Here is a 20,615-nt window from a genome sequence, read left to right on the forward strand (position 1 = left end):
CTCACACCAATATTAACAACCAAAAAAAGACTGCAGCAGACTGTCTCCCCTCCTGGAGCCTGACAGAGGCTGCAGAAGGGCACTCACACAGAGGGAAAGCACCCCTCAGCCTTGCAGCAGGGTGGAGTGACTCTCTCTGCTTCCTCTGAGCCAGACATAGCCCTGGGCTGTTCCCGGGACTTCTGCACAGCATGGTGACTTTGGACAAGTGCCTGGACCCATGAGGAGCCAGGGAAGCTGCTCAGGAGGCAGAGCCTTTTGACAACACTTGGAGGATTTCTGCTCAGCCTACAGCCATGGTGGGAGTGGGGCAGGGGCAGAAATCCTACCCTGACTGGCCAAGCCCACCTTGGGTGTAGTGGCAGCTTGAGACAGTGTTGTACAGGATGGCAGCAGCTGTGTGCCCCCAGAAGCTGCTGCTGCTCCCCCTCTGGCTCCACACAATCCCAAAAGCATCCCTGATGATGACAAAGGCTGCTTCCAGCAATGGCACCTCGAGTCTTGATGAAGATTTTTAATAAGTTGTGATGATCATATGCAATATGCATACAACAGATATTCTACAATGTATGCACAAATCGAGCCAGACCTGGGCTGTGCTTTCCTTCATCACTCTCCAGAGGTGCATGGGCACCATCAGTTTGGGGCAGAGCCCAAGCTCTGTGCCTCCAGCTGGAACTGAAGGCAGCTGCCTCGGTAAGTACAGTGCAAAAGAAGCTGCCCAGAGGAGCAGACTGGTCAAATGTTGTCCTCCTGTCACCCTGGTGACTCTGCCAGCCAAGGCAGCCTGTGCTCAGGCACTGTCCTTGTGCTCAAGGCTCCTAAATGCAGAAATCCTGCTCGAGCCCCATGCTGGAAGGCCCTGGTCCTTATTGTGCCTCTTGGAGCTGCTGTAAGATAAGAACTGATTTGGAAGTGTTTTCAGTGAGGTTCCTCCAGGCACTGAGAGAGGGGAATCTGGAGCAGGATGGTGAGACATCAGAGCTGACAAAGTCAAACCACGTGATACACATGGATTTGGGTCCTATAGCAAGGGAACACCTGAAAACATGGGTACCATGTACCTCTGGCAAAATGGAATACTTCAAGGGCTGTTAAAGAAACCTCAAAACATGATCAAAAACCTAAGATGATCACTGTTCTTCCTGCTACATGTGAAATAGCCACATGGCAAACTGGACTGATGGAGGTTGGGATGTGATAGAGGTCAGGATGTGGGGATGGCTGGGATTTGGAGGTGGCAGCAGCCTCATCATGCAACCTGGGCAAAGCCCCTTATTGCAATCCCAGCACAAAGAGGCTGTAGCAGCTGGTTGCTCTCACCTGCTAGGATTTAACAAGAGGAAAGCTCTTCTGTTCAAAGTGGAGGACCATCTCCCTATTTGTGTTCCAGTACTTAACATACCCCTTTTGCTTAGGAAACTACAGCAAAGGCTACTTTTGGTGTTCTAAAATTTAATCTCTTTGAATCTTCAACCCACAGTCAAAACAAGAGAATAGAAAATGACATTTCAATGAATAGTCACTGTTTACATCCAAAATATATGTAATTTATTAAAAACATGCTAGCATCCAAACCCAGTGCTTGTTTCCAGAGCTCTGTGTAGCACCTGGTTAGTGAACAGGAGGGCACTGGGGGCTTGGGGTGTTTTTCTAAACAGGGAACATATTAGAAAACAAATAGAAGTCTTGGCAATACTCAGTAGTTGTTGAAATACAGCCTAAGGCAGTCTAGGAGAGCCCTAATGCTCATTTCTGTTTTATCCAGGGCACTTCAAGCATAGCTCAGGTGTCCACAAACTTGCTGTGCTAAACCTTGGCTGAAATTTCACACAAAACTCGTGGGTGTGAGCAGGGGTATCCTTTAATTCACACAGAGACTGATCTGATCTGTGACCAATAATAAAAGGAAACTGTAATATGTGCCCAAGTCTAGGTTAGCAGGGAGAAGCACCAATGTCAGCCCAGCAAGCTTCTTGTAATGCTGACAGCAGAGCTGTGTGGGAACAACACAATGGTTCCTACCTATGTACACTGGACAACAGTTCGATCTAAACCTCATTTTATTAGAGGCTGCAGTTCAAGCTTAGTTATTATTGATTTTTTTCCAGTGGTCTGCTCTTACAAGCTGGAAAAACCTGGTAAAATGAAGTGCAGGTGCTGGGGTCTCATTTGATACCTTTGTAAGACAGACACATGGTAGAGCTTTGAAAGATGACCATTAAAATCATCAGGACTCCCTCTTTTTCTTCCTTCAATGCATCCCTACAACGTCCTCAAAAGTATCTTCAGACCCTCTCCCTGGCCTGGGCAAGACATGAACCCACATCAGCCTGTCCTGAGAACCTGGAAGAGCTGGGTAAAACTTCAGCTGGATTTAGCAGGATTTTTAAGGTGAGAGATCTGAAGTTTTTCCTTCCAAGTACGACATTTGGCACAGGTAGAACTGTGCACCATTTTGGGAAAGAGGGAGGGAGGTGTGATTGTGGTGCTGCATATTCCAGGCTTCTCCTTCCTTGTATTGGTGCATAGGACAAAAGGATGGCCTGTGACTTGTCCAAAGTGATGCAGCAGAGGGTGGTACACAGATCTGGACCCAGCTCTCCCAGCCTTCTGGCCTGTACTGAGCTGGGAAAGTAATTTGTGGCTGCCTGGCTGCTCTGTAGGTGAAAAAGTTGCTTCTGCTAGTGAGGGTGTGTTGTTTTTCCCTTTGTTGATATTTCATGTCATTAATGGTATGGTTTCCTTTCTGTTTGTTTGCTTGTTTAAATCTTTCTTGGTGATTATAGAGACATCTCTTGCCAAGTTGCAGTGCTCCCTCTGCACATTTTTTGTGCCTTGGAGGTAAATATTATTTACAATTGTAAATGCAGGATTTGTCACGAGGAGACCATTTTTTATGCCACTGCCTTGGCCTCTGTTTCAAAAATGGTCCCTGCAACAGGGCAGGACTGACTGGCAAGGTTGTATTCCTCAGAGTGCCCAAAATAGCAGTATTTGCAGTAATTCTGTTCCTCTGGCTCGGGCAGGAAGCTGTATGAGTATCTGGACTACTGTCAGTGTCTGCCCAGAAACACAAGGCGGGCTGTGAGTGGGTGCTGTCTGCTATTGCACTATCTTGCTGCAGGGAGGCAACACTGCTCCACCCTCCTTTCTGCTGCCTGACCCAGCCAGCTCAGGTGGGAGCCCTGCCATGGGTTGTCTGTGCCGCAGCTCCACAAAAACTCCAGCTGTATTTGGGAACAGTTTCTGCACTGCAGCTGCACCCCCAGGTGCAGAGGGCATTTATTTTGTCCCCAACAGGGGCAGGGCATCACTCTGGCCCTGCTGCTGGCAGCTGGGTGCTCTGGTGCCAATCAGGGTGAAGGTGGGAGCTCAGCTTCTAGCTCTGTTCACAGCCTTCCAGGGAGGGCCCTTCTTGCTCTCCTTCCTGTCAGAACCCAGGACATCCCTCTGGCTGTCCTGAGCAGCCAAGGCCCCTGCCAGGGGGCTCAGAGACCCTGGCAGAGCCCAAAAATGCCTGTGGTTTTGATTATGACCCATGGAGCAAGTTACCAACCTTAGATGAAGATGTGCAAGCCATGACAGTTTAAGTAGAATGATAGTGAATTTATCACAAGGTGAAAAAGTAGATTTTGGGGTTTTTAGAATGGGAGTTCAGGGGGCAAGATGGAGGAATCTGGGTGTGTCCAGCCTTTCTCCTTCTTCTTCTTGGCCTCCATCTTCTGCTGTGATGTTGGCACTTTCAGATTGGTTTAGAGTAGAAGCTCACTGTCTAACATAGGTGATAGGTATTGGAAAGTTACTGTAAATATTGTACACATAGTTTTTAGTATAAAGACATAACACCACCCCGGGGGCAGGCAGAGTGCCTTGGACTGTCTTGCTGAGCACATCCTGGCAGGACAGGAGAAAGAATTTTATAGATAAGATACAATAAACAACCTTGAGACCGAGAACTGAAGAGCCCTGACTCCTTCTTCGACCACCGGGCTGGGAAAAGAGACTTTCCAACTTTTCTCGGGGTGACTCTGAGCAGCGAGAGATCTCGAGACTTCCCTGCTCCTGAGCTTGTAGGGTCTGGTGTGTGCGAGCTGGAGAGGGCGCAGCTCATGCCCTACATCCAGCACATGCCAGGTGGTCCCTTCTGGAGTGTCACAGTGCCATCCCCCTGCTTCTTCCCCTGGAAGAGCTGTGAGCTCTAGGGAGAAGGGGCTCGGAGGCTCCAGGCTGCCTTGGTTGTGTTCTCCCTTGTGCTCCGTGCCTCTTTGGTGTGTTAGGGAAGAAGGTGCTGCTCTGTTTACTCATTTTACTCGTGTGTTCCTGTCTCTGCTGCAAGCAGCCCCCAGCTCCCCAACCCTGTGCCACAGTCCTTGTGCGAGCTTCTCCTCTGCCTGCACTGTTGCTGCAGGAAGACTGGGAGCGAGGGGAAGCAGGATAACGGGAGGCACCAGAGTTGCTGTAATACTAAAATCGTCCTTGAGACAGAGAGCGCTGGGGAGGGCTGGGAGCTGTCGCAGTGAGGACGGTCTGAGGGTGTAGGGGGAGCCCGAGGGATGCCTTTCGCCACCAGGCATTCTGCTCCCGGGAGGGAGCTCGGCGGCCGCTGGAGTGCAGTGCAGCCCCGCCAGCCGGCACCGCCCGCTCCCGGCCCGGGTCCCCCCTCTGAAGCCATCGAGGTGGCCGAGGGCTGCTTGACAACAGCAATCCGGGCACATATAAGCCTCCTCCCTCCCCCCAAATCCTGATGTGGGGAGCGTGGCTCTCTGTGAAGCACGCCTCAGGAACAAGCGCCACTGGTGGGCCGTGGCAGGAGGAGCTGAGGCAGGGAGAGCTCATCCTCCAAGCCAATGTAAGCACGGGGCTCCTGGATTTGGGAGAGTTCAGCCCCAGAGCCATCCCTGCAAGGCAGTAGGTACTTGTCCTTCCTAGGCAGAAGCCAGGGGTGACCATGTCTGATCCCTGGACAGAGTTTGTTCTCACAGTCAGGTAGTGCAGAGCATTGCTTCGCACATGGGCATCTCCTTATAAGTTTTCCTAAAAAGTTTTTCATGCAATTTAATTTCATCTGAAGGTGCACAGGTTTGGGGTTTTTGTTTTCACCTGCTCTGATCCAAGCCTAACTTTTTCTCTGCATTATCTATGCCAGCATGACTGAGCAGGCCTTCCCTGGGCAGCAAATGTGCCCACTGCTCCATGCCTACCCTGTATCCCTCCTTGGCCTTAGCGTGGGCCAAGAACATTATGTACCTGCTGGTGGGTGGTGCTTGTCTGTGACTCTGCTGCACTGTTATGTTCCCCAAGCCAACACCAAAAGTTGTCAATTTTCTTTTTTTTTTTTTTTCCTTTTAAATGAATGCACTAGATTTATTGGGTAATGGAAACTTTCCATTCCAAATTACTCAAATTACACTGGGAACTGAAATATTTAAATATTTCTCATCAGCCCTTTACACAGCTACGCAGCTCCCTCATGCTCCTTCTCTCTGGAAGGGTTTTAAAGCCATAGATGAGCTGAGACCACTCACTGCCTGCTGCTGCACCAGACCACGGTGCAGACTCCAGGCTGCTGGGGCACAGCAGCCTCCCTTACTGGCATCGAGGTGCCCTCAGGCAGCATGGGGTCCAGATGCAGCCAGGCACTTGGGATGCAGTGGCTGGTCCTAAAGCCAGACTTTCAGCCTGTGAAGACTGCAGCTGCCTCCTTAACAGTGCTGGCAATCAGATCCACTGGGTCCAAATTCCTTCCCACCCGCTGAGATGCCAGCTCAGGAAGGCAGTGGGTGCTGTGCCAGCCTGAAGGAAAGTCCAGGCACGTGGGTAGCTGGTGTGGGGGGATGGGGGTGTCCTTTAATTGCTTAGCATGATGATTGTACCCTCCTGCTATGATGTGAGGCACCTCATGGCTCCCCTGGTCACACATAGCAGCACAAGAAAGTCAGGATGATGCTGTGTGGAAACTGTAGGCAGTACCTTGGATCTGCTCTGAGCTTCATGCATCTCAAAAAGCTTGTCTCTAGATTAAGTTATTTCAGAGTAGAGGAAAAGCACTCACACTCCATACCACACATGGTGTTATTTAGGCAGAGTAGTTATCATGCAAATACTATTTGCATCCCAATTAATTGCTGGGCAAGGGCATGCCCTGTGTCAGCAAGTCAGCCCTACCCCGGGTTATGTGGTTTTTCAAGACAGCGCTTCCTGGGACAGGCAGCCAGGGCACAAAGAGCATAGACCTGTAGGTGTGACACCTTCCTGGCACTCAGCACAGCTTGGCTCAGCCCTGGGGACAGCACCTGTGCCCTGTCAGCACTCTCCCTCCCTGCCACCATCCCCAAACCTGCAGCAGCGCCTGGGTGCAGCTGGAAAGGGCTGGCCCCAGGTCTCCTCCTGTGCACCCTCGTAGCGCAGCAGCCACCCCTGCCCAGTGTGTAAGGGCATGGGATGTGGGAAATAGGATGCCAAGGGGGCCTGGCCCCTCCATGTGCCTCCCAGACAGGAGTCACACCAAAAATCATGCTCCCCTGCTCTGGACAGGACCTCTTGTGAGCTTGACAGCGTGCCCCTGGTCAGAAGACATGTGTCTTCTGCCCCATGAGGCAGATTTCCAGTACCTAAAGGGAGCCTACAGGAAAGAGGAAGAGAACTATTTGCAAGGGCACCTAGCGATAGGACAAGGGGGAAGGGCTTCGAACTGAAGCAGGGTAGGTTGAGATTAGATATTAGAAGAAATTCTTCACTCTGATGGTGGTGGGCCATTGGAACAGGTTGCCCAGAAAAATTGTGGATGCTCCATCCCTGGAAATGTTCAAGGCTGGACAGGATTTTGAGTAAACTAGTGGGAGGTGTGGAAGGTGTCCTTGGCCATGGCAGGGATAAGATGACCTCCAGGGTGCCTTCCAGCCTGAACCATTCTATGATTCTATGTGTCCCCATGTCATGGACAGGTGCTTTTGGCTGCAGCCCTGAGGACCACAGACGATAAGCACGGCCCATTGCAGCCAGAGGGCTGAGGATGGTCCTGCAGCTGAGCCAGATGTGGCGAGCCCTGGTGTGACCAGATGACTCACATCACCCTGGTTTTCTGAAGAAAACAGGCAGCACTGGGCAGCCAGGGTGAGGCTGAATCACTGTGGGCAGAGCAGCTGCATGCAAAGTTCAGCAGGCATCTCGGGCCCATTGGCAGCAGGAGCACTGCTGCAGTCAAATCCCTCTGGCCGGCTGCGGGCTGGCTGGAGCAGGAGCAGGAGCAGGAGCAGGAGCAGGGCTGGAGCAGGAGCAGGAGCAGGGCTGGAGCAGGAGCAGGAGCAGGAGCTGGAGCAGGGCTGGAGCAGGAGCAGGAGCAGGGCAGGAGCAGGAGCAGGAGCAGGAGCAGGAGCAGGAGCAGGAGCAGGAGCAGGAGCAGGGCAGGAGCAGGAGCTGGAGCAGGGCTGGAGCAGGAGCAGGAGCAGGGCAGGAGCAGGAGCTGGAGCAGGGCTGGAGCAGGAGCAGGAGCAGGGCAGGAGCAGGAGCAGGGGCTGGAGCAGGAGCAGGGCTGGAGCAGGAGCAGGGCAGGAGCAGGAGCAGGAGCAGGAGCAGGGCTGGAGCTGTGCCGCAGCAGGAACAGCATCAGAGCGGCGTGCTGCCTGTTGCAGCGCGGCTGGAGACTTGGCTCTGCCCAAGAGGTTAAAACAATCCCGCCCTGGCCTTCGGAGGGGTTGGATTTCCACTGTGAGAAACGCCGGCTTGGGCAGGAGATTTGGGCAGGAGATTTCTGACCGAAGCGCTGCTCCGCCGCAGTTCCACAGGCGATGGAGACAGCCAGGCGTGGGGATTCATTTCCTAGCCCCCTTCTGAGCCCAGGCTCTGTGCATGCCACTTGCTGACTTCCCCTTACTCTGCACCCAGACCTCCTTCTGCATCCTGCTGGGGTTTGATTTGCATTGCATACAGCACAGCATTTAAATCTGAGCAGTTTCCCTCTTGATAGTAATAAAAAGACAAAACAACCCTAAACCCTTCAATTTCAGCTGTTTAGTACATAAAACCGGTATCAATTATGGTAAATAATTTCTAGGGTTTTCCTAGAAATATTACCTCTCAAAGCCTGAAAGAGAGGGCAAGAGACCCTGCTCTTCTCCTTAAATGTAATAGAAACCTTGATTTTTCTGTGTGGGTGGCTGCACTGGGCAGCACTGAAGAACACCCACAGTTACTAGTTATTCCAGTAAAGCTCCATATTTTCATTTAAAAATAATAAAGTAACTTTCCAGGCCTGGGCTGTGTGTGGGGGAAAGTGTGAAAAATGAGCCTACAAGCCTCACATTTTTCATACTAAGCAGCAAATAAACCCCCTACAGATTAATTTTAAAATAAAATATCAGCTTTTTTTTTATCCACCTTCATGACACTTCAAAACTTCACATATGGGGTTTTTTTATTAGTTATTTTTCTCCTTCCCACCTCCACCCCACCCTGAAAGCTGGAGAGCTGGCAATAAAAAGGCAGCCATTAATCCACCCATCAAGTGGTTCTGAAAATGTGACCTGTGGCCATGTAGCTGAGAGGGATGGTGGTGCCTGGCTGGCTGTGTACATAGCCAGGGAGGAGCCTTCTATATTTAAAAGGCTCATATGGTGGTCAGAGCAGAAAATAAGACAAGTGAGCCTGTTAATTAGGAATAGAAAGCCTCAGTCCCTGCAGCTCTGGTACACATCACACTTTCCTCTAGCCCTTGACTTCCTCTCCACCCTGGTTATTCCACCTTTCTTGTTTGTCTTATATTTGATTATGAGGTCTTGGAGCAAGGGCTTCTTTGTCACAGCAGAGTAGTCAGCTGTAATGGCCTTTTCTACCCCCTCAAGTCACCTAAAGAATTACTCATTGCTTGATTCCTGACTCACATGGATGGGGAGCTAAGAACAGTGTCCTGAAAGCTCTGGTCAGCTCTTCTGTCCCTAAGGACATCTTCCCAGGGGATCTCATCCTCTAATTTTTTTAACAGAAGTTCACTCTGCTCCCCCCAAGACCCATCTTCCTCAAGATCATGGACTCATCCAGGGCCTGGCTGCTACAGTCAGGACAGCCTCCACTAAACTTCTGTGATGAGCTCATCAGCACATGTGAGCACCAGGTCCAGCAACACTTCTCTGGCAGGTTTGTCCAATGTCTGGACCAGTAGGTTGTCCTCTAGGCACTCCAGGAGTCTCCTGGATTGCTCTCAGCCAGCTGTACTGCTTTCCCAGGAGATGTCTGGATGGTTGAAAGCCTCCATCTGGATGAAAATGTGTGGGTGTGATGCTTCTGCAGCTGAAGCAAGAAGTGTTATCAACCAGTCAGGTACCTGGAGCAGACCCCACCCACAAGCTGTCCTTTGCTGGTCCCATCCTCGATTTTCATCCACAAGTTCTCACCCTGTCTGTGGCTGTTTCTCGGAGGCAATTTTCCACAATCCATCCATTCCTTAACCTACAGCACAGGAACCCTCCCTCCTTCCCATCCTGTCTCTTCTGGAAAACTTATAGCCCTCAATTGCAGTGTTCCAGTTGTGCTACTCATCCCACTGTGTTTCTGAGGCAGCAATCAGGTAATAGTTTTCTAATTGCACCATGGTTTCCAGCTCCTCTTGCTTGTTTGCCATGCTGTGTGCATTGGTGTAGAGACACTTCATCTGGGCTATCACCCTCCTTACCTTTTGGGAAGAACCCTGTCTAACTCCTTTGGGATCATTGACAGGAATTTCCCTGCTGCTTCCTAAAGTATTGGTGTTTCATGGGTCCTCTCTCTCATAAACGAATTTTGTAATTTGTGGCTCCATGTGAGACTTTTTAAAAGAGTGATATTGAAATTTGGGACAGCAAGCATTGCTGTGTTGTGTTTGGCCTGCTATTCAAAGCAAGGAGGGCCCGAGGTCTCGGGAACGCAGTTTCCACAAGTCCAGCCTAATTTTGGCAAATTCAAGACGCTTGGAAACAACAGCCAGCTCTTATATGACCTTAATCACATGTAAGTGTGCACTGGTGAGACAGGGAAAGGCTGTTTTGAGCTCATCCAGAAAAAGCAAAGGCTGGATTGTGAATATTCTCAGAGGATGGGGTGGGAGGGAGTACCTCTCCATCACAGGCTCACTGTAACACTCCAAAATGCTGCAAAGGACTATTAAACCAGTCATTCCCCGGGGCAATAATGGTCTGTACCACACTCACTCCAGCTGCTTGGGTTTGCTCCACAGCTGAGAAACATTCTGTGGCAATCAGGTGGTTTCCCATTAGAAGTCCATTACATTTAATATCATCCATAAAGCTTTCTACTTCACCTGCAGCCTTAAGAGATCTCCTTAATAATTCAGTGCCTTTAGATACACACAGTAACAATTTGGCTCCTTTCAGTGGGGATTTTACCTCCCAAGCAGCAAGCAGAGGTCTCTCAGTGTGATAATGCTGCCCTTTTCCCTCCGGGATTGGCTTCCCTCAGCAGATACTGGCGGCAGAAATGCAGCTTTCCCTTGGTGCTGGAGAGCTGCCATGCCCATCTGCCTTCCTGGAAAAGCCAAATTTAGAAAAGCTGTAGCCCTTCAAAATTGCTGTCCTGCTGTGATTGTTGGTGGAATCCAATGTGGGACATCCCAGGGTTTCCCAACAACAGCTGATGTGGGGCTTGCTATGGCTGGTGCTGCTGAGCTGATTTATCAGCTGTTGTTCCCTCTGTCCCTCAGCTGCTCCTGGCTGTGCCAGGCCTGCAGTGAAAGAGCCTGTTGTTCCCCACGAGGGGTACAATCTTGCCAGGTATATCATGTCCTCATTAAGGGAGGGCTGCTTATCTGCTAACCTGCTGTGGCGATTGCAGCGTTCCCTTTGTTACATCTCCATCACAAAGCAGCCAGGAACAGAGCCTGGACACAGGGAGAACAGGGGGCACACATTCCAGCTGCTTCCCTGCAGCTGGCCAAGGCCTGCGAGACCTGCACACCCCCCCGGCCTTCTGCCCTGAAACATGGTCATCTGAGGAAATCTAATTAGATAGCAAGGAACAAGCGGAAGGCACAGGTAGTTAAATGGGTAGTTGAAGGAAAGAAAAGTAATGAGATTTATTTGGTTTTTTTTAGCTTTCTCCCATGGGCAGTGAAGATGTCCCCTCCTGCTGCTGTACCTGAGAGCACTGGTAGCTGCAGGCATTCCTTGCTAGACCTTTAGCTGTGGCTGCCATGATTTTTTTAAAATTTCTCTTAAATTAACTGCTATCCACATGCCCTGCCCCAGCAGAAGGAAGCCAAGAGAATGAGAGGGAGTAGAGTGGTCTCTGCCCAAGGGCTCATAGCTCTTCTTTGCAAGGTAACTTGGAGTCAGACCACCAGGGACATCCACCTGCAGTCCCCATTTTCATTTCAATTGCAGTTTTGGAGGGGAGTCCCTTTGCCAAGAGCATTCCTGGGAGCTCTCATCTGCAGGTGGGGTTTGCTCTTGGTGTGGTGGCCAGGCCTTGCTGAGCTGGGTGGTGGGGACAGAGCCTGGGCTTGGTGACCGGGTGATGCGGCTCTGGTGGCTGTGACATCATGGAGGATGTCCCTCAGTGGGAGAAGTCACCAGGAGCATCAGTAGGCAGCCTCAGCTCCACCACAGCTGCACCCATGTAGGACTTAGGTGTTGGTGAGTGCTCGTGCAGGGAGAAAGCTGGGCTGGATGGAGGATAGGGCAGATGCCAGGGGGTTCTGAAACAGAGAGAGAGAGCTGAGTCCCTCAGGACAGAGCACTGCCACCCTTGGGTCTGGGGGCAGAGTGGCTCAGGGCTCCCAGAGATGGCAGGTGCCTGAAGAGGCTTTGGGAATGTTCTGGGTGGCCCCAGCTCCCTTCTCTCTCCCACGCAGACCTGATGAGCCCCCTTTCCTCCCTCCTCCTCCAGGCCATGGCTGCAGCAAATTCTCTCCTCCTAGCTTCGATGGCCAGAGAGATGATCCAGCCTGGCCAGAAGAAGTATCAGCACATCAGCAGAGCCACGGCCAAACAGATGCTGGAGCGTGAGGTGCATCTGCACCAGGAGTTGATTCATTTGCTGCAGGAGATTGAGAATAGCACGATTGCAGAGGAAGGCCGGTTCTTTTCTGGGTGGCTGTTTTGGACTGCAGCAGTTGGCCTGGTCCTGCTTGCTGTCATCTGCTGGCTGGCCAGGCAAAAAAGGAAGCGTCAGGCGTCTCCTCAAAACATTAGAGTCTTCTGTCCTGATCTCCCAGAAGAGATTGCTGAGATTGAAATTGGATTAAGTGTTTATGACCGCAAGGGCATAAGACGCAACAACTTGACCTTGGAAGCGCCCAGATCTTAAGATTGTCCAGGTTGTCTGGATGGCATCCCTTTCTTCCATCGTGTCAACTGCTTCATTAAGGTTTCTTTGGTTCCATATAGGACTAAAGGAGTCATATTAAAATTTGGGAAAAGCAAGCACCGCTGTGTTGGTTTTGGCCCAGTATTCAAAGCAGGATTTGTGCTGGTAACTTCTGCTGCAGTAGTTTTCCATTGAGGCTGGGTATTTTCCAGAAAGTGAGACAGAAATGTTGACAGCTTCCAGGACCCCCCCTAGTCATCAGCTGGTACAGCTGACTCATCTTGTGCCTGCCTCTGTGCCTCTTCCTGTCTCCCCACCCCTGCATCTGTCTCCCTGCACATGTGTACACTGCCGGCACTGCTGGTGCTCCAGGGTGCCTCTGACCACTTGTGTGGCACGTGCCATGCAAGAAGCAAGAGCCAGCTTGCTCCATCCCTCCTCCCAGCTATGTCTCCAGAAACCTTGCCAGTCCTTCCTCTTCCAGGATTTCTCACCTGACCTCTCTGCTTCTTGTAATTTGGCCCATCAGGGTCCTCTGCACTCTTCAAAGCCCATAGCAGCCACAGTTCTCCTGCCCTTTGCAAACTTTTTTGGAAAGTCTCAACATGCCCTTGTTGCAGCATCCTCTCCCTGCACCACCACACCTGTGGGCACAGCACAGAAGCTCCTCATGCAGGTGGCAGTTCATCTGGTGTGTGATGTGGTTGCCAGTGTGTAGGGAACAAATTTTTAAGCAAGGCTCTGAGCAGGTATTTCCAAGCTATGTCGTGCAAGGCCAGCTGCCCTTTCTCTGAGGGAGGGGTGCATTGTTACTCCTTAACTGCCTTAATTGCACAACCTGCATTTTTCTAAAATTGGAGGATTTTTGCCTTGAGTCTGCCTTTTCCAAATGTCTTGCAGCCCTCCCCTTTTGCCTGAGCTCTGATGTGCATCTGTGCCCCCCACCCTTGACCCCCATTAGCCCAAGAGGCAGCTGCCTTGGTTCATACTCGTCCTTTCTTGTCTTGGAGGATGAAGAAGAGTTTCTCTTCACCTCCACCTTGGTGGCTGCAGGCACTAGGTCATTATCATAGTGAGCAGCTTATCTGAGGATCTTTTCCATGAGAGCAATGCAAAGGCAGCAAGAAGCTGGGTTGTCCCCCAGGCCTTTTTCAATAGCCCTTTTGCTCCCCTCCACTTCCCCGTCCCTCCTCCTCTTCCCTGTCCTTTGTCTTGGCTCTGAGCCGGGGCAGCTCCAGCCACCTTGGGCACACGGGGTTTGGATGCACGTGCCTGTCCTGTTCACCGGGATGAAAAGGGCCAGTGCAGGGAGATGCAAGCAGAGACACAGGCAGGCGCTGGAAGGCAGACCCAGCGAGAGGCACACGAGCGTAACTGAGCAGAGAAACACAGATGGACGAGGATGTGCAGGCAGCCTGAGCCTTCACTGAGAGCAAGACACACAGACAGGGCTGCACGGGCAGGCAGGCACATGGGGACAGCACTCTGGCACACCGAGGAGGAGACAGATGAGCAGACAAGCAGAGAAATGCCAGGCAGGTAATGAGGGACAGGACAGGAGGAGCTGCAGAGGGCTGTGGTGAGGGGAAGCAGCAGGAGCTGCTGTGGAGGGCGTGTGCCCTGGTGTGTGCCACAGCTCCTCTTCCCAGGAGAAGGGGTCTGGCCTTCTCTCTCCTCTCTCCCGTCTGGCTGGACCCAGACCATAGACATCAGCTGCTTTCAGTGCTGGGACCCCACCCAGAGCAGTTGCCCTCATTTATAGACAGTTTCCTGCCCTTGGCTGCCTCACAGACTTGTAGGGAAAAATACGGTGAAGGAAGTTTCTTGAATGTTGAATGCTGACCTGCACAAGGCCAAACCCAGCAGCCCAGAAATGTGGGCTCATTAATGCCACCATGCATAATGAGCAGAGAAAGTAAAATCCTTTCTCGGTCAGGAAATTTTGAGACTGTCTCCTGGCTGGAATACTTGCTTGGCAGCTCCAGCCTCTTGCTATAGACTTGCCATGAATAATCCTTTTCCTCTTGGCTCCTTGATCTCCCTGACCTGTCTCCCCTCCCTCCACCAAGGAGAACAATAAAGTCCCAGTCTTCTACGAGACGGTTTATGGAGCTCTTGTAGCAGGGGCTTCAAACCATGTGAGAGGAGCAAGGGGGGCTGCCCAGAGGTGCCCTGCCCAGAGCCTGCCTCACACACCTCCTCCTCCTCCTCCTCCTCCTCCTCCTCCTCCTCCTCCTCCTCCTCCTCCTCCTCCTCTTGCTGCTCTGGCACTGCAGATGGGAAACCAAATCCCCGTCACTCTCTCTGAGCCACCACAGTCTGCTGCAGGTCACTTCCTGGAGACAATGGCTTTATTCCTTGGACCACTGGACGGCTTTTGGCACGGGAGCCAAATCAGTGAATGGAAATCTCCTCCCTGTGAGCCGCAGTGACATCCTGCTATTGTTGGCATCCCTTGGCAGGTTTGTTCAGCTGCTTTGTACCAGTTGACATCTCCAGGCTTTCATCAGTGCGTCAGCATCACCCTAAGGCACACGGGTTTCCTGACCTAGTGCCCAAGGAAAACCCTCTTCTTCTGTTTACGGTCAGGATGCGAAAGTAAAGGAAGCTGAAATGCTACTCAGGAATCCACTCCAGGCTTTAATCACCACTGTCACTGCTAGAAGACGTGGGGAATGTTGAAAAATAATCACCACACTGTGTAATAGGATGCAGATGTTCAGGTTGTGATCTGTGCAGACACTGTGACCTCCTGGCTACTGGAAGACAAGCCCTAATCAAAACTCTGGAACTGAAAAAAATTTTTCCTGCAAGCTTCCAAGAAATCTGGAAGACCTTTGTGTGTGATCAGTAGATGTACAATGGCTCTGAACACAACTTTGGTTAGGTGAGGACATGTCTCTCCACTGACAGCACAAGAGAGCGGAATAGGGCAGACCGGGTTAACTGTGTCTGGAAAAGGTTTGGAAAGACCCTTGCCAGTCAAGAAAATTAAAATTACGAGTATCTTGTAAGCTGTAGGGTATTAAGGTACATACACATGTGTATGCATACAATATGCATGCACTCACACCTCCCTGGGGAGCACTGTGAGCTCATGAAGCCCTTTCCTTTCTGTTCCTGGCTGGCCACGTTTGGCCCGTGCTGCTCTTTCCCACACAGGAGCTGGCTGACTGGGAGTTGCCAGGGCAGTTTTGGGAAGAGCAGAGGAAGTAAACTGCCTTTTTTTATGGAGCATCACAGTCCCACCATGCCCCTGGGAGGCAAAATTGTGCAAACCTCCTTCAGCTGTCATGATGAATTTTCCTGGAGCTACAAGAATGCTGGCATGGGAGAAGAGGTCCCACTGCAGCCAGGTCCCACTGCCATCCATCCCAGTGTCCTCCTCTCTCCTCGATTCCTCAGCACATCCAGAGGCATCTATGCTGGGGAGTCCTGAGCCTCTGTGGGTATCAATGCTCTCAGAAGAGGAAGAGGAGGCAGAGAGATGAGGGGATCAGAACTGCATCTTCCCATGGTACCCAGGTTCCCAGAAATGAGCTCTGCACTGGCCAAAAATATCAGCCAAGCAGCACAGACACTCTCCCTTCCACACACACCTCATTGGTGCAGACAGTTACGGCAAATCCCAAAATAGCAGAGTTAGATAAATACAGAGAAAAGGGTTTACAAATTTCCGAGATGGTGACAAACAGCAGTGCTTGCTAAGGAGGAGAGCTCTTTTTAACTCAAAGGCTTTTTTTCTTTCTGAAGATCCTTTCCCCACATAGAATAAAAGATAAAGTACTTTTCAAGCAAAGTGCCCTGTAACTTAAAGACTGACTGATAGGAAGTGATGCTGGGGGCTGCACTGGAGCAGAGAGGAAGTTTTTGGCAAATACATGCCTGCCAGACAGAGAATAGCCTGAGCCTCAGGTTTACTTTTTCACAGCTCCAATGCTTTCTGCCTGCATAAAGCCTGAAAGAGTAGCTGTTTAGGAAGCATGTAGGAAAATAAGTATGTAACTGGATCTGGGCACTAAGGTGCCTGCTTTTTCACCCAGCTCTGCTGAATGCTTCCTGTATTGCCTAGCATCAATGTGCTTGCATGGATACAGATCATGGTACCAATTTCACTGAAGTCAGTGAAGCACATTCACCTGCCATTTAAAGGCAGCAGCTCATGGAAAACCTTTCCACACTGCAAATGACCTACTTTAGAAACAGAATTTTTGATCATATCTGCTCCTCATGCCATACCTGTTGAGGATGAGGAGAACCTATGGCCGTATGTTGCCTGCTGGGGATGCACCATCCTCTTCCAGCACGCCCAGAAGGCACAGGGGTGCTGCTGAGGTTGGGGTGAGGGGTGAAATGGACTGGACACTATCCTCACTTTACTGTCAAATAGGCACCAGGAGAGGATGGTGCCTATATGAACACCCCAGCAGAGGAGCCAACAGTTCTTCCTGAGCTCTGGCACTTCCCGTGGCTGCAACATGTAGAGGGCAGCCCAGGGGATGCTTACCCGGCTGAGCTGCAGCTGGGCTTTCAAACCAGACTGGGAGCACTGGGAGTAACGGAGACCCTGCCGGTGCCCCTTTCTGAAAGGAGCATTGTTATTCCACGGAAATGACCTTTGGAGTCCAAATGTCTTTATTTAAAATGAAACAAAACCAACCCTAACTGCTCTTTAGGCAAAAACAAATTAGCTGTTATTGCTGCACAGCTTTAAATACACTGTGGTGATCTTCCACACTTCTCTGTGCCTGCCTGGTCAGTGAATACACGGCGCTGCCTTAACTCCCAGCTCCTGCTGCTCCCACGCAGGTGAGAATGTCAGGAAAACCGGCAGGTCTCCTCCGGCGCCTCATATTTAATTTCACCTCGGTGAAAAGATCTTAAAATGCCCAGAAAAAGAGGAAAGCAGTTGGGTTGGCTTAAAACTGTTGATCAGGAAGCAAAAACCACTGCAAGTCTGAAGTATATTATTTTATATTTTAAAAAACCACTGTTGGTTCACCAGGGCTCTCCTCTTTCTTCCGTCCCTGCCACGAGTTGATGGCTTTTTTCAAGCATCTCCCTTTGCTGTCACTTCAGCAGAAGTTTGCAGGAGCTCTGCTTCATCTGCCTCTTGGCTGGGTGGTGAAAATGAGCCGTAAAAAGCAAATGTGGAAATCAGTTCCTCTGGCTGCATGTTGTTTTCTTTTAAAACACCAAACTCCTTTCTTGGACCTTTATGTCCAGAGGGAGTGAAGCGCAGAGTTTCCCGGCCAAGTTTGTGGTAGCAAAAATGGTGTGTGCTCATATTCCTCCACCTCCCTCCTCTTTTACAGTCCCAGCCAAACATGGCTTGTGCTAAAAGTTTGTGACCCTTGCATGGCATTTTCTGAGTCTTTTCAAGCCAAACCCAGAGACTGTTTCCAAACAAACTTAAATTTTCCATTGGGAGCTAGATAATCGCAGTGCAGAGGAGGACACTAAAACCAGAGCGTGTGCTCTGGAGTTGCGTATTTCCATAGCATCCTTCATCCAGGAAAATTCCAAAAACCTGCTGAAGGGTGCTAGCTGTGAAGGGTGAACAGTCAAGCAACCTGCTTGCCTGGAGGACATTGGTATTTGATCAGTTGGTTTAGGAGGCAGGAGGGAGCTGCCCAGGGCAGCCAGGGGAGGAGGGCTGACCCAGGGAAGGGGGCCTGGTATGACTGTGCCACTGCAGGGCAAGCACAAAGCAACCCAGACATCTTGTGCCAGCGCTGGGGAACAAAGCCCCTGTGCCTTGCAGCCACAGGCACTGCCAGTGTCTGCCCTTGGGGTCTCTGCCCCCTCGGGTGCCACTCAAAGGGGAGCTGTGTGCAGGGGCACAGAGCAGGCAGGGGCTTTCTGCCCCAGCCCCTGCACGACCCTGAGTCCATGGCAGAGCCTTCCCAGGCTGGGCAGACACGCTGTCTCCTCTCTCTAATTGCAGCTTGTGCCTGTCCCAGAGTGGGAGCTGGCTCCTTCCCCTCCATCGCATTGTCTCTTCCCACAGCCCAGCTCCCACGGGGCTCACGTCTTTTCCTCTCCGGCTCGCAGCCCAGCTCTCTCTCACTGGCTCTCTCTTGCCCCTCACATCTCAGCGTCATCTGCTCTCCCTTCCCCCTCCTATTCATTCAGATTTTCCTTTTTTTAGCCACCACCTTACTGTGCTCCATTGTATCATCTTTTGCACAGAAGTCCAAAAAGCAGTGGGGCTGCACTGTGGAGACACAAAGGTGGGCTGCCTGCTCCAGAGGCTTCCACCCATCCCCTTCACTTTGTCTGTGCTGCTGGGCTGCAGAGCTCCAAGCTGTGCCTGCATCCTGGTGGGGATGAGAGAGCCCAGAGCCCAGCTGGACAATGGCAGCACTGTGCTGCAGAAAGCAGCTCTGTCTGGCTGCCACTGCAGTGCTCATCCGCTGAGCACAGGGCAGGGGAAGGGTGTCCCCCTGCACCCCTGCATGCCCCTCACTGGGCAAAGTCAGGGAGAAGATGGAGGGATTGATGCCTGAGAGCAGCATCACCCCGTTCCCCCACGCACTGATGCAGGACTAGGGTGGCTCTGCTTCCACCAGGCACTGGCTGGGTCACACAGAGCTTGGACCTTTGCTCTGCTGCAGATTCCCAGGGGTCCCTTGGGCCACGCTGGTGTTTTGTGATCCCTGCAAGGCATGGAGGCTGCCTGGCCAGCTGCACAGCTGGGTCCCTGTGCCTCCACACTGGAGGTGTGGGCTGGGAGCCCAGGTATGGAGCCACACCAGTTTGCCCCTAGCCCCAGCCCAGCACTGCACACAGGGTCATGGGGTGCACCAGCTATGGGGTCTCTGAGGCAGCCCCACACTGTGTGGGTTTGGAAAACCCACAGACTCTCCCTGTGTCGCTTGCCCAGGTGGCACTGGGGGGGACAATAGCACAGCTCTGTTTATGGGGGCCATCAGACAGACCTTCTTCAGATCCTGGATGCTCTTCTGGTGTCACTGCTGGGCTGCTGTAAAAAGTGACTTTGTCATTCCAGTCCATCAGCAGCACCTCTCAAAGCAATAAGTTACCAAAAAGGAGTGACTGCAGCGTCAAAATAATATTGCTGCCACTGGCAAAGCTGTGGTAGCACGAAATACCTCTGAAGAGGGCAGGAACAGGGAGCTCCAGCTGCAAGCCAGAGAGGAAAGCTTCCAGTCACAATGTGGTGGCTGTAGGGACTGGCTGCTTTGCTCTGGGGCCTTCCTAAAGCCCTGAGAGGGACAGGAGTGGGGAGAAATGCCCACATGAAGGCATTGCTGTATGCCTCACCTAGAGAAAGAAAAGGCAACTTACCAGTGCACTGCCTGCCAGCATCAGTGGGGAAGAAATCACAGCTTACTTCCTTCTGAGCTGTCTCTAAAGTGCAGTTTGTGCTGAGACAGATGCAACCTTGAACAGAGACTTTCCCATCAGAGCTATAAACCCCCTTTGAACCCTGGCTTGGAAAACACATATTTCTGTTTCTTCCTCTAAGGTTGTCACCATTAAAAGAACCAGAAAGGGCTCTGCAAGCCCATGGCAAGAGTGAATGGCCTGTTTGGGTTTCCCTCCATGCCACAATTCCTTCCGTGCACATTTATGCACATACATGCCATGGGCAACATCCCTGTTAGAAAGCCTCTCTGCAAGACTTCTTTTAGCTCTTAGAGAAAGAGCACATTTCCTTTGCTCCAGTTCATGCCCTGAATTGAAACTGGGCCTTCCTGCTTGTGCCCTGCAGGGATTAGAAGATCAGGCTGAGAGTTAGGAACCGGAGAAAGTTGGGGGTCCTGGGCATTCCATCCTATCCATGGGGGCTGTGGTGGAGCCCTCTCCTTGCAGTCACAGGTATGTGGGGAAGCTCCCTGATGCAGGGTGAGCACAGCTCATACTGGGACATCCCTGGGCCACCCCTTCCTTCGGCCTCATCGAAACGGGTCCAATCCCAGCAGCACAGCCGGGAAAGGCCTGAGCCAGTGTCAGGCTGCAAACCAGTCACTGTGTGGTGGGGACACCTGAAAAGCCTGGCTCCCCAGCTCCTCTGTCTGGGACAAAAGCCCTCAAACAATAGCCTGGCTCCCCAGCAGCCGGTGACCCAAGGATGCCGTGCGCTGAGGCCGCCAAGCCCACAAGGATTAATGACAGCCAGAGGAAACCGCTCTCCTCCGGCCACCTTGCCGTGGGATTTGGCAGCACAATAGCCAGAAGGAGCATGCAGGCTCCTCCACTTTTTCTCAGGGCCTAGGTAAATAATCCCCTTCCATGGGAGCTGTATGGATTCCCATAAAGCTGAATAATAGAAGCACTTCCCAGGCTTATGG

At 51.6% G+C, this 20,615-nt stretch overlaps 1 protein-coding gene across 2 annotated transcripts in view; it reads left to right on the forward strand.

The window, feature by feature from the left end:
* Positions 1–20,615, forward strand: part of LOC132069797 (uncharacterized) — a 55,636-nt gene that overhangs the window by 7,980 nt on the left and 27,041 nt on the right. Inside the window, exons 2-3 of one of the 2 annotated variants that reach the window (XM_059466237.1) lie at positions 2,284–2,394; positions 11,878–12,413. In XM_059466237.1, the coding sequence (XP_059322220.1) occupies positions 2,284–2,394; positions 11,878–12,297 (531 nt within the window). In that variant the 3' untranslated portion in view covers positions 12,298–12,413. Of the gene's footprint in view, positions 1–2,283; positions 2,395–11,877; positions 12,414–20,615 lie in introns of those variants that run through there. The other variant, XM_059466238.1, reaches the window with a different exon arrangement.

The sequence above is a fragment of the Ammospiza nelsoni genome, chromosome 2, assembly GCF_027579445.1.
Source record: "Ammospiza nelsoni isolate bAmmNel1 chromosome 2, bAmmNel1.pri, whole genome shotgun sequence".
Lineage (NCBI taxonomy): Eukaryota > Metazoa > Chordata > Aves > Passeriformes > Passerellidae > Ammospiza > Ammospiza nelsoni.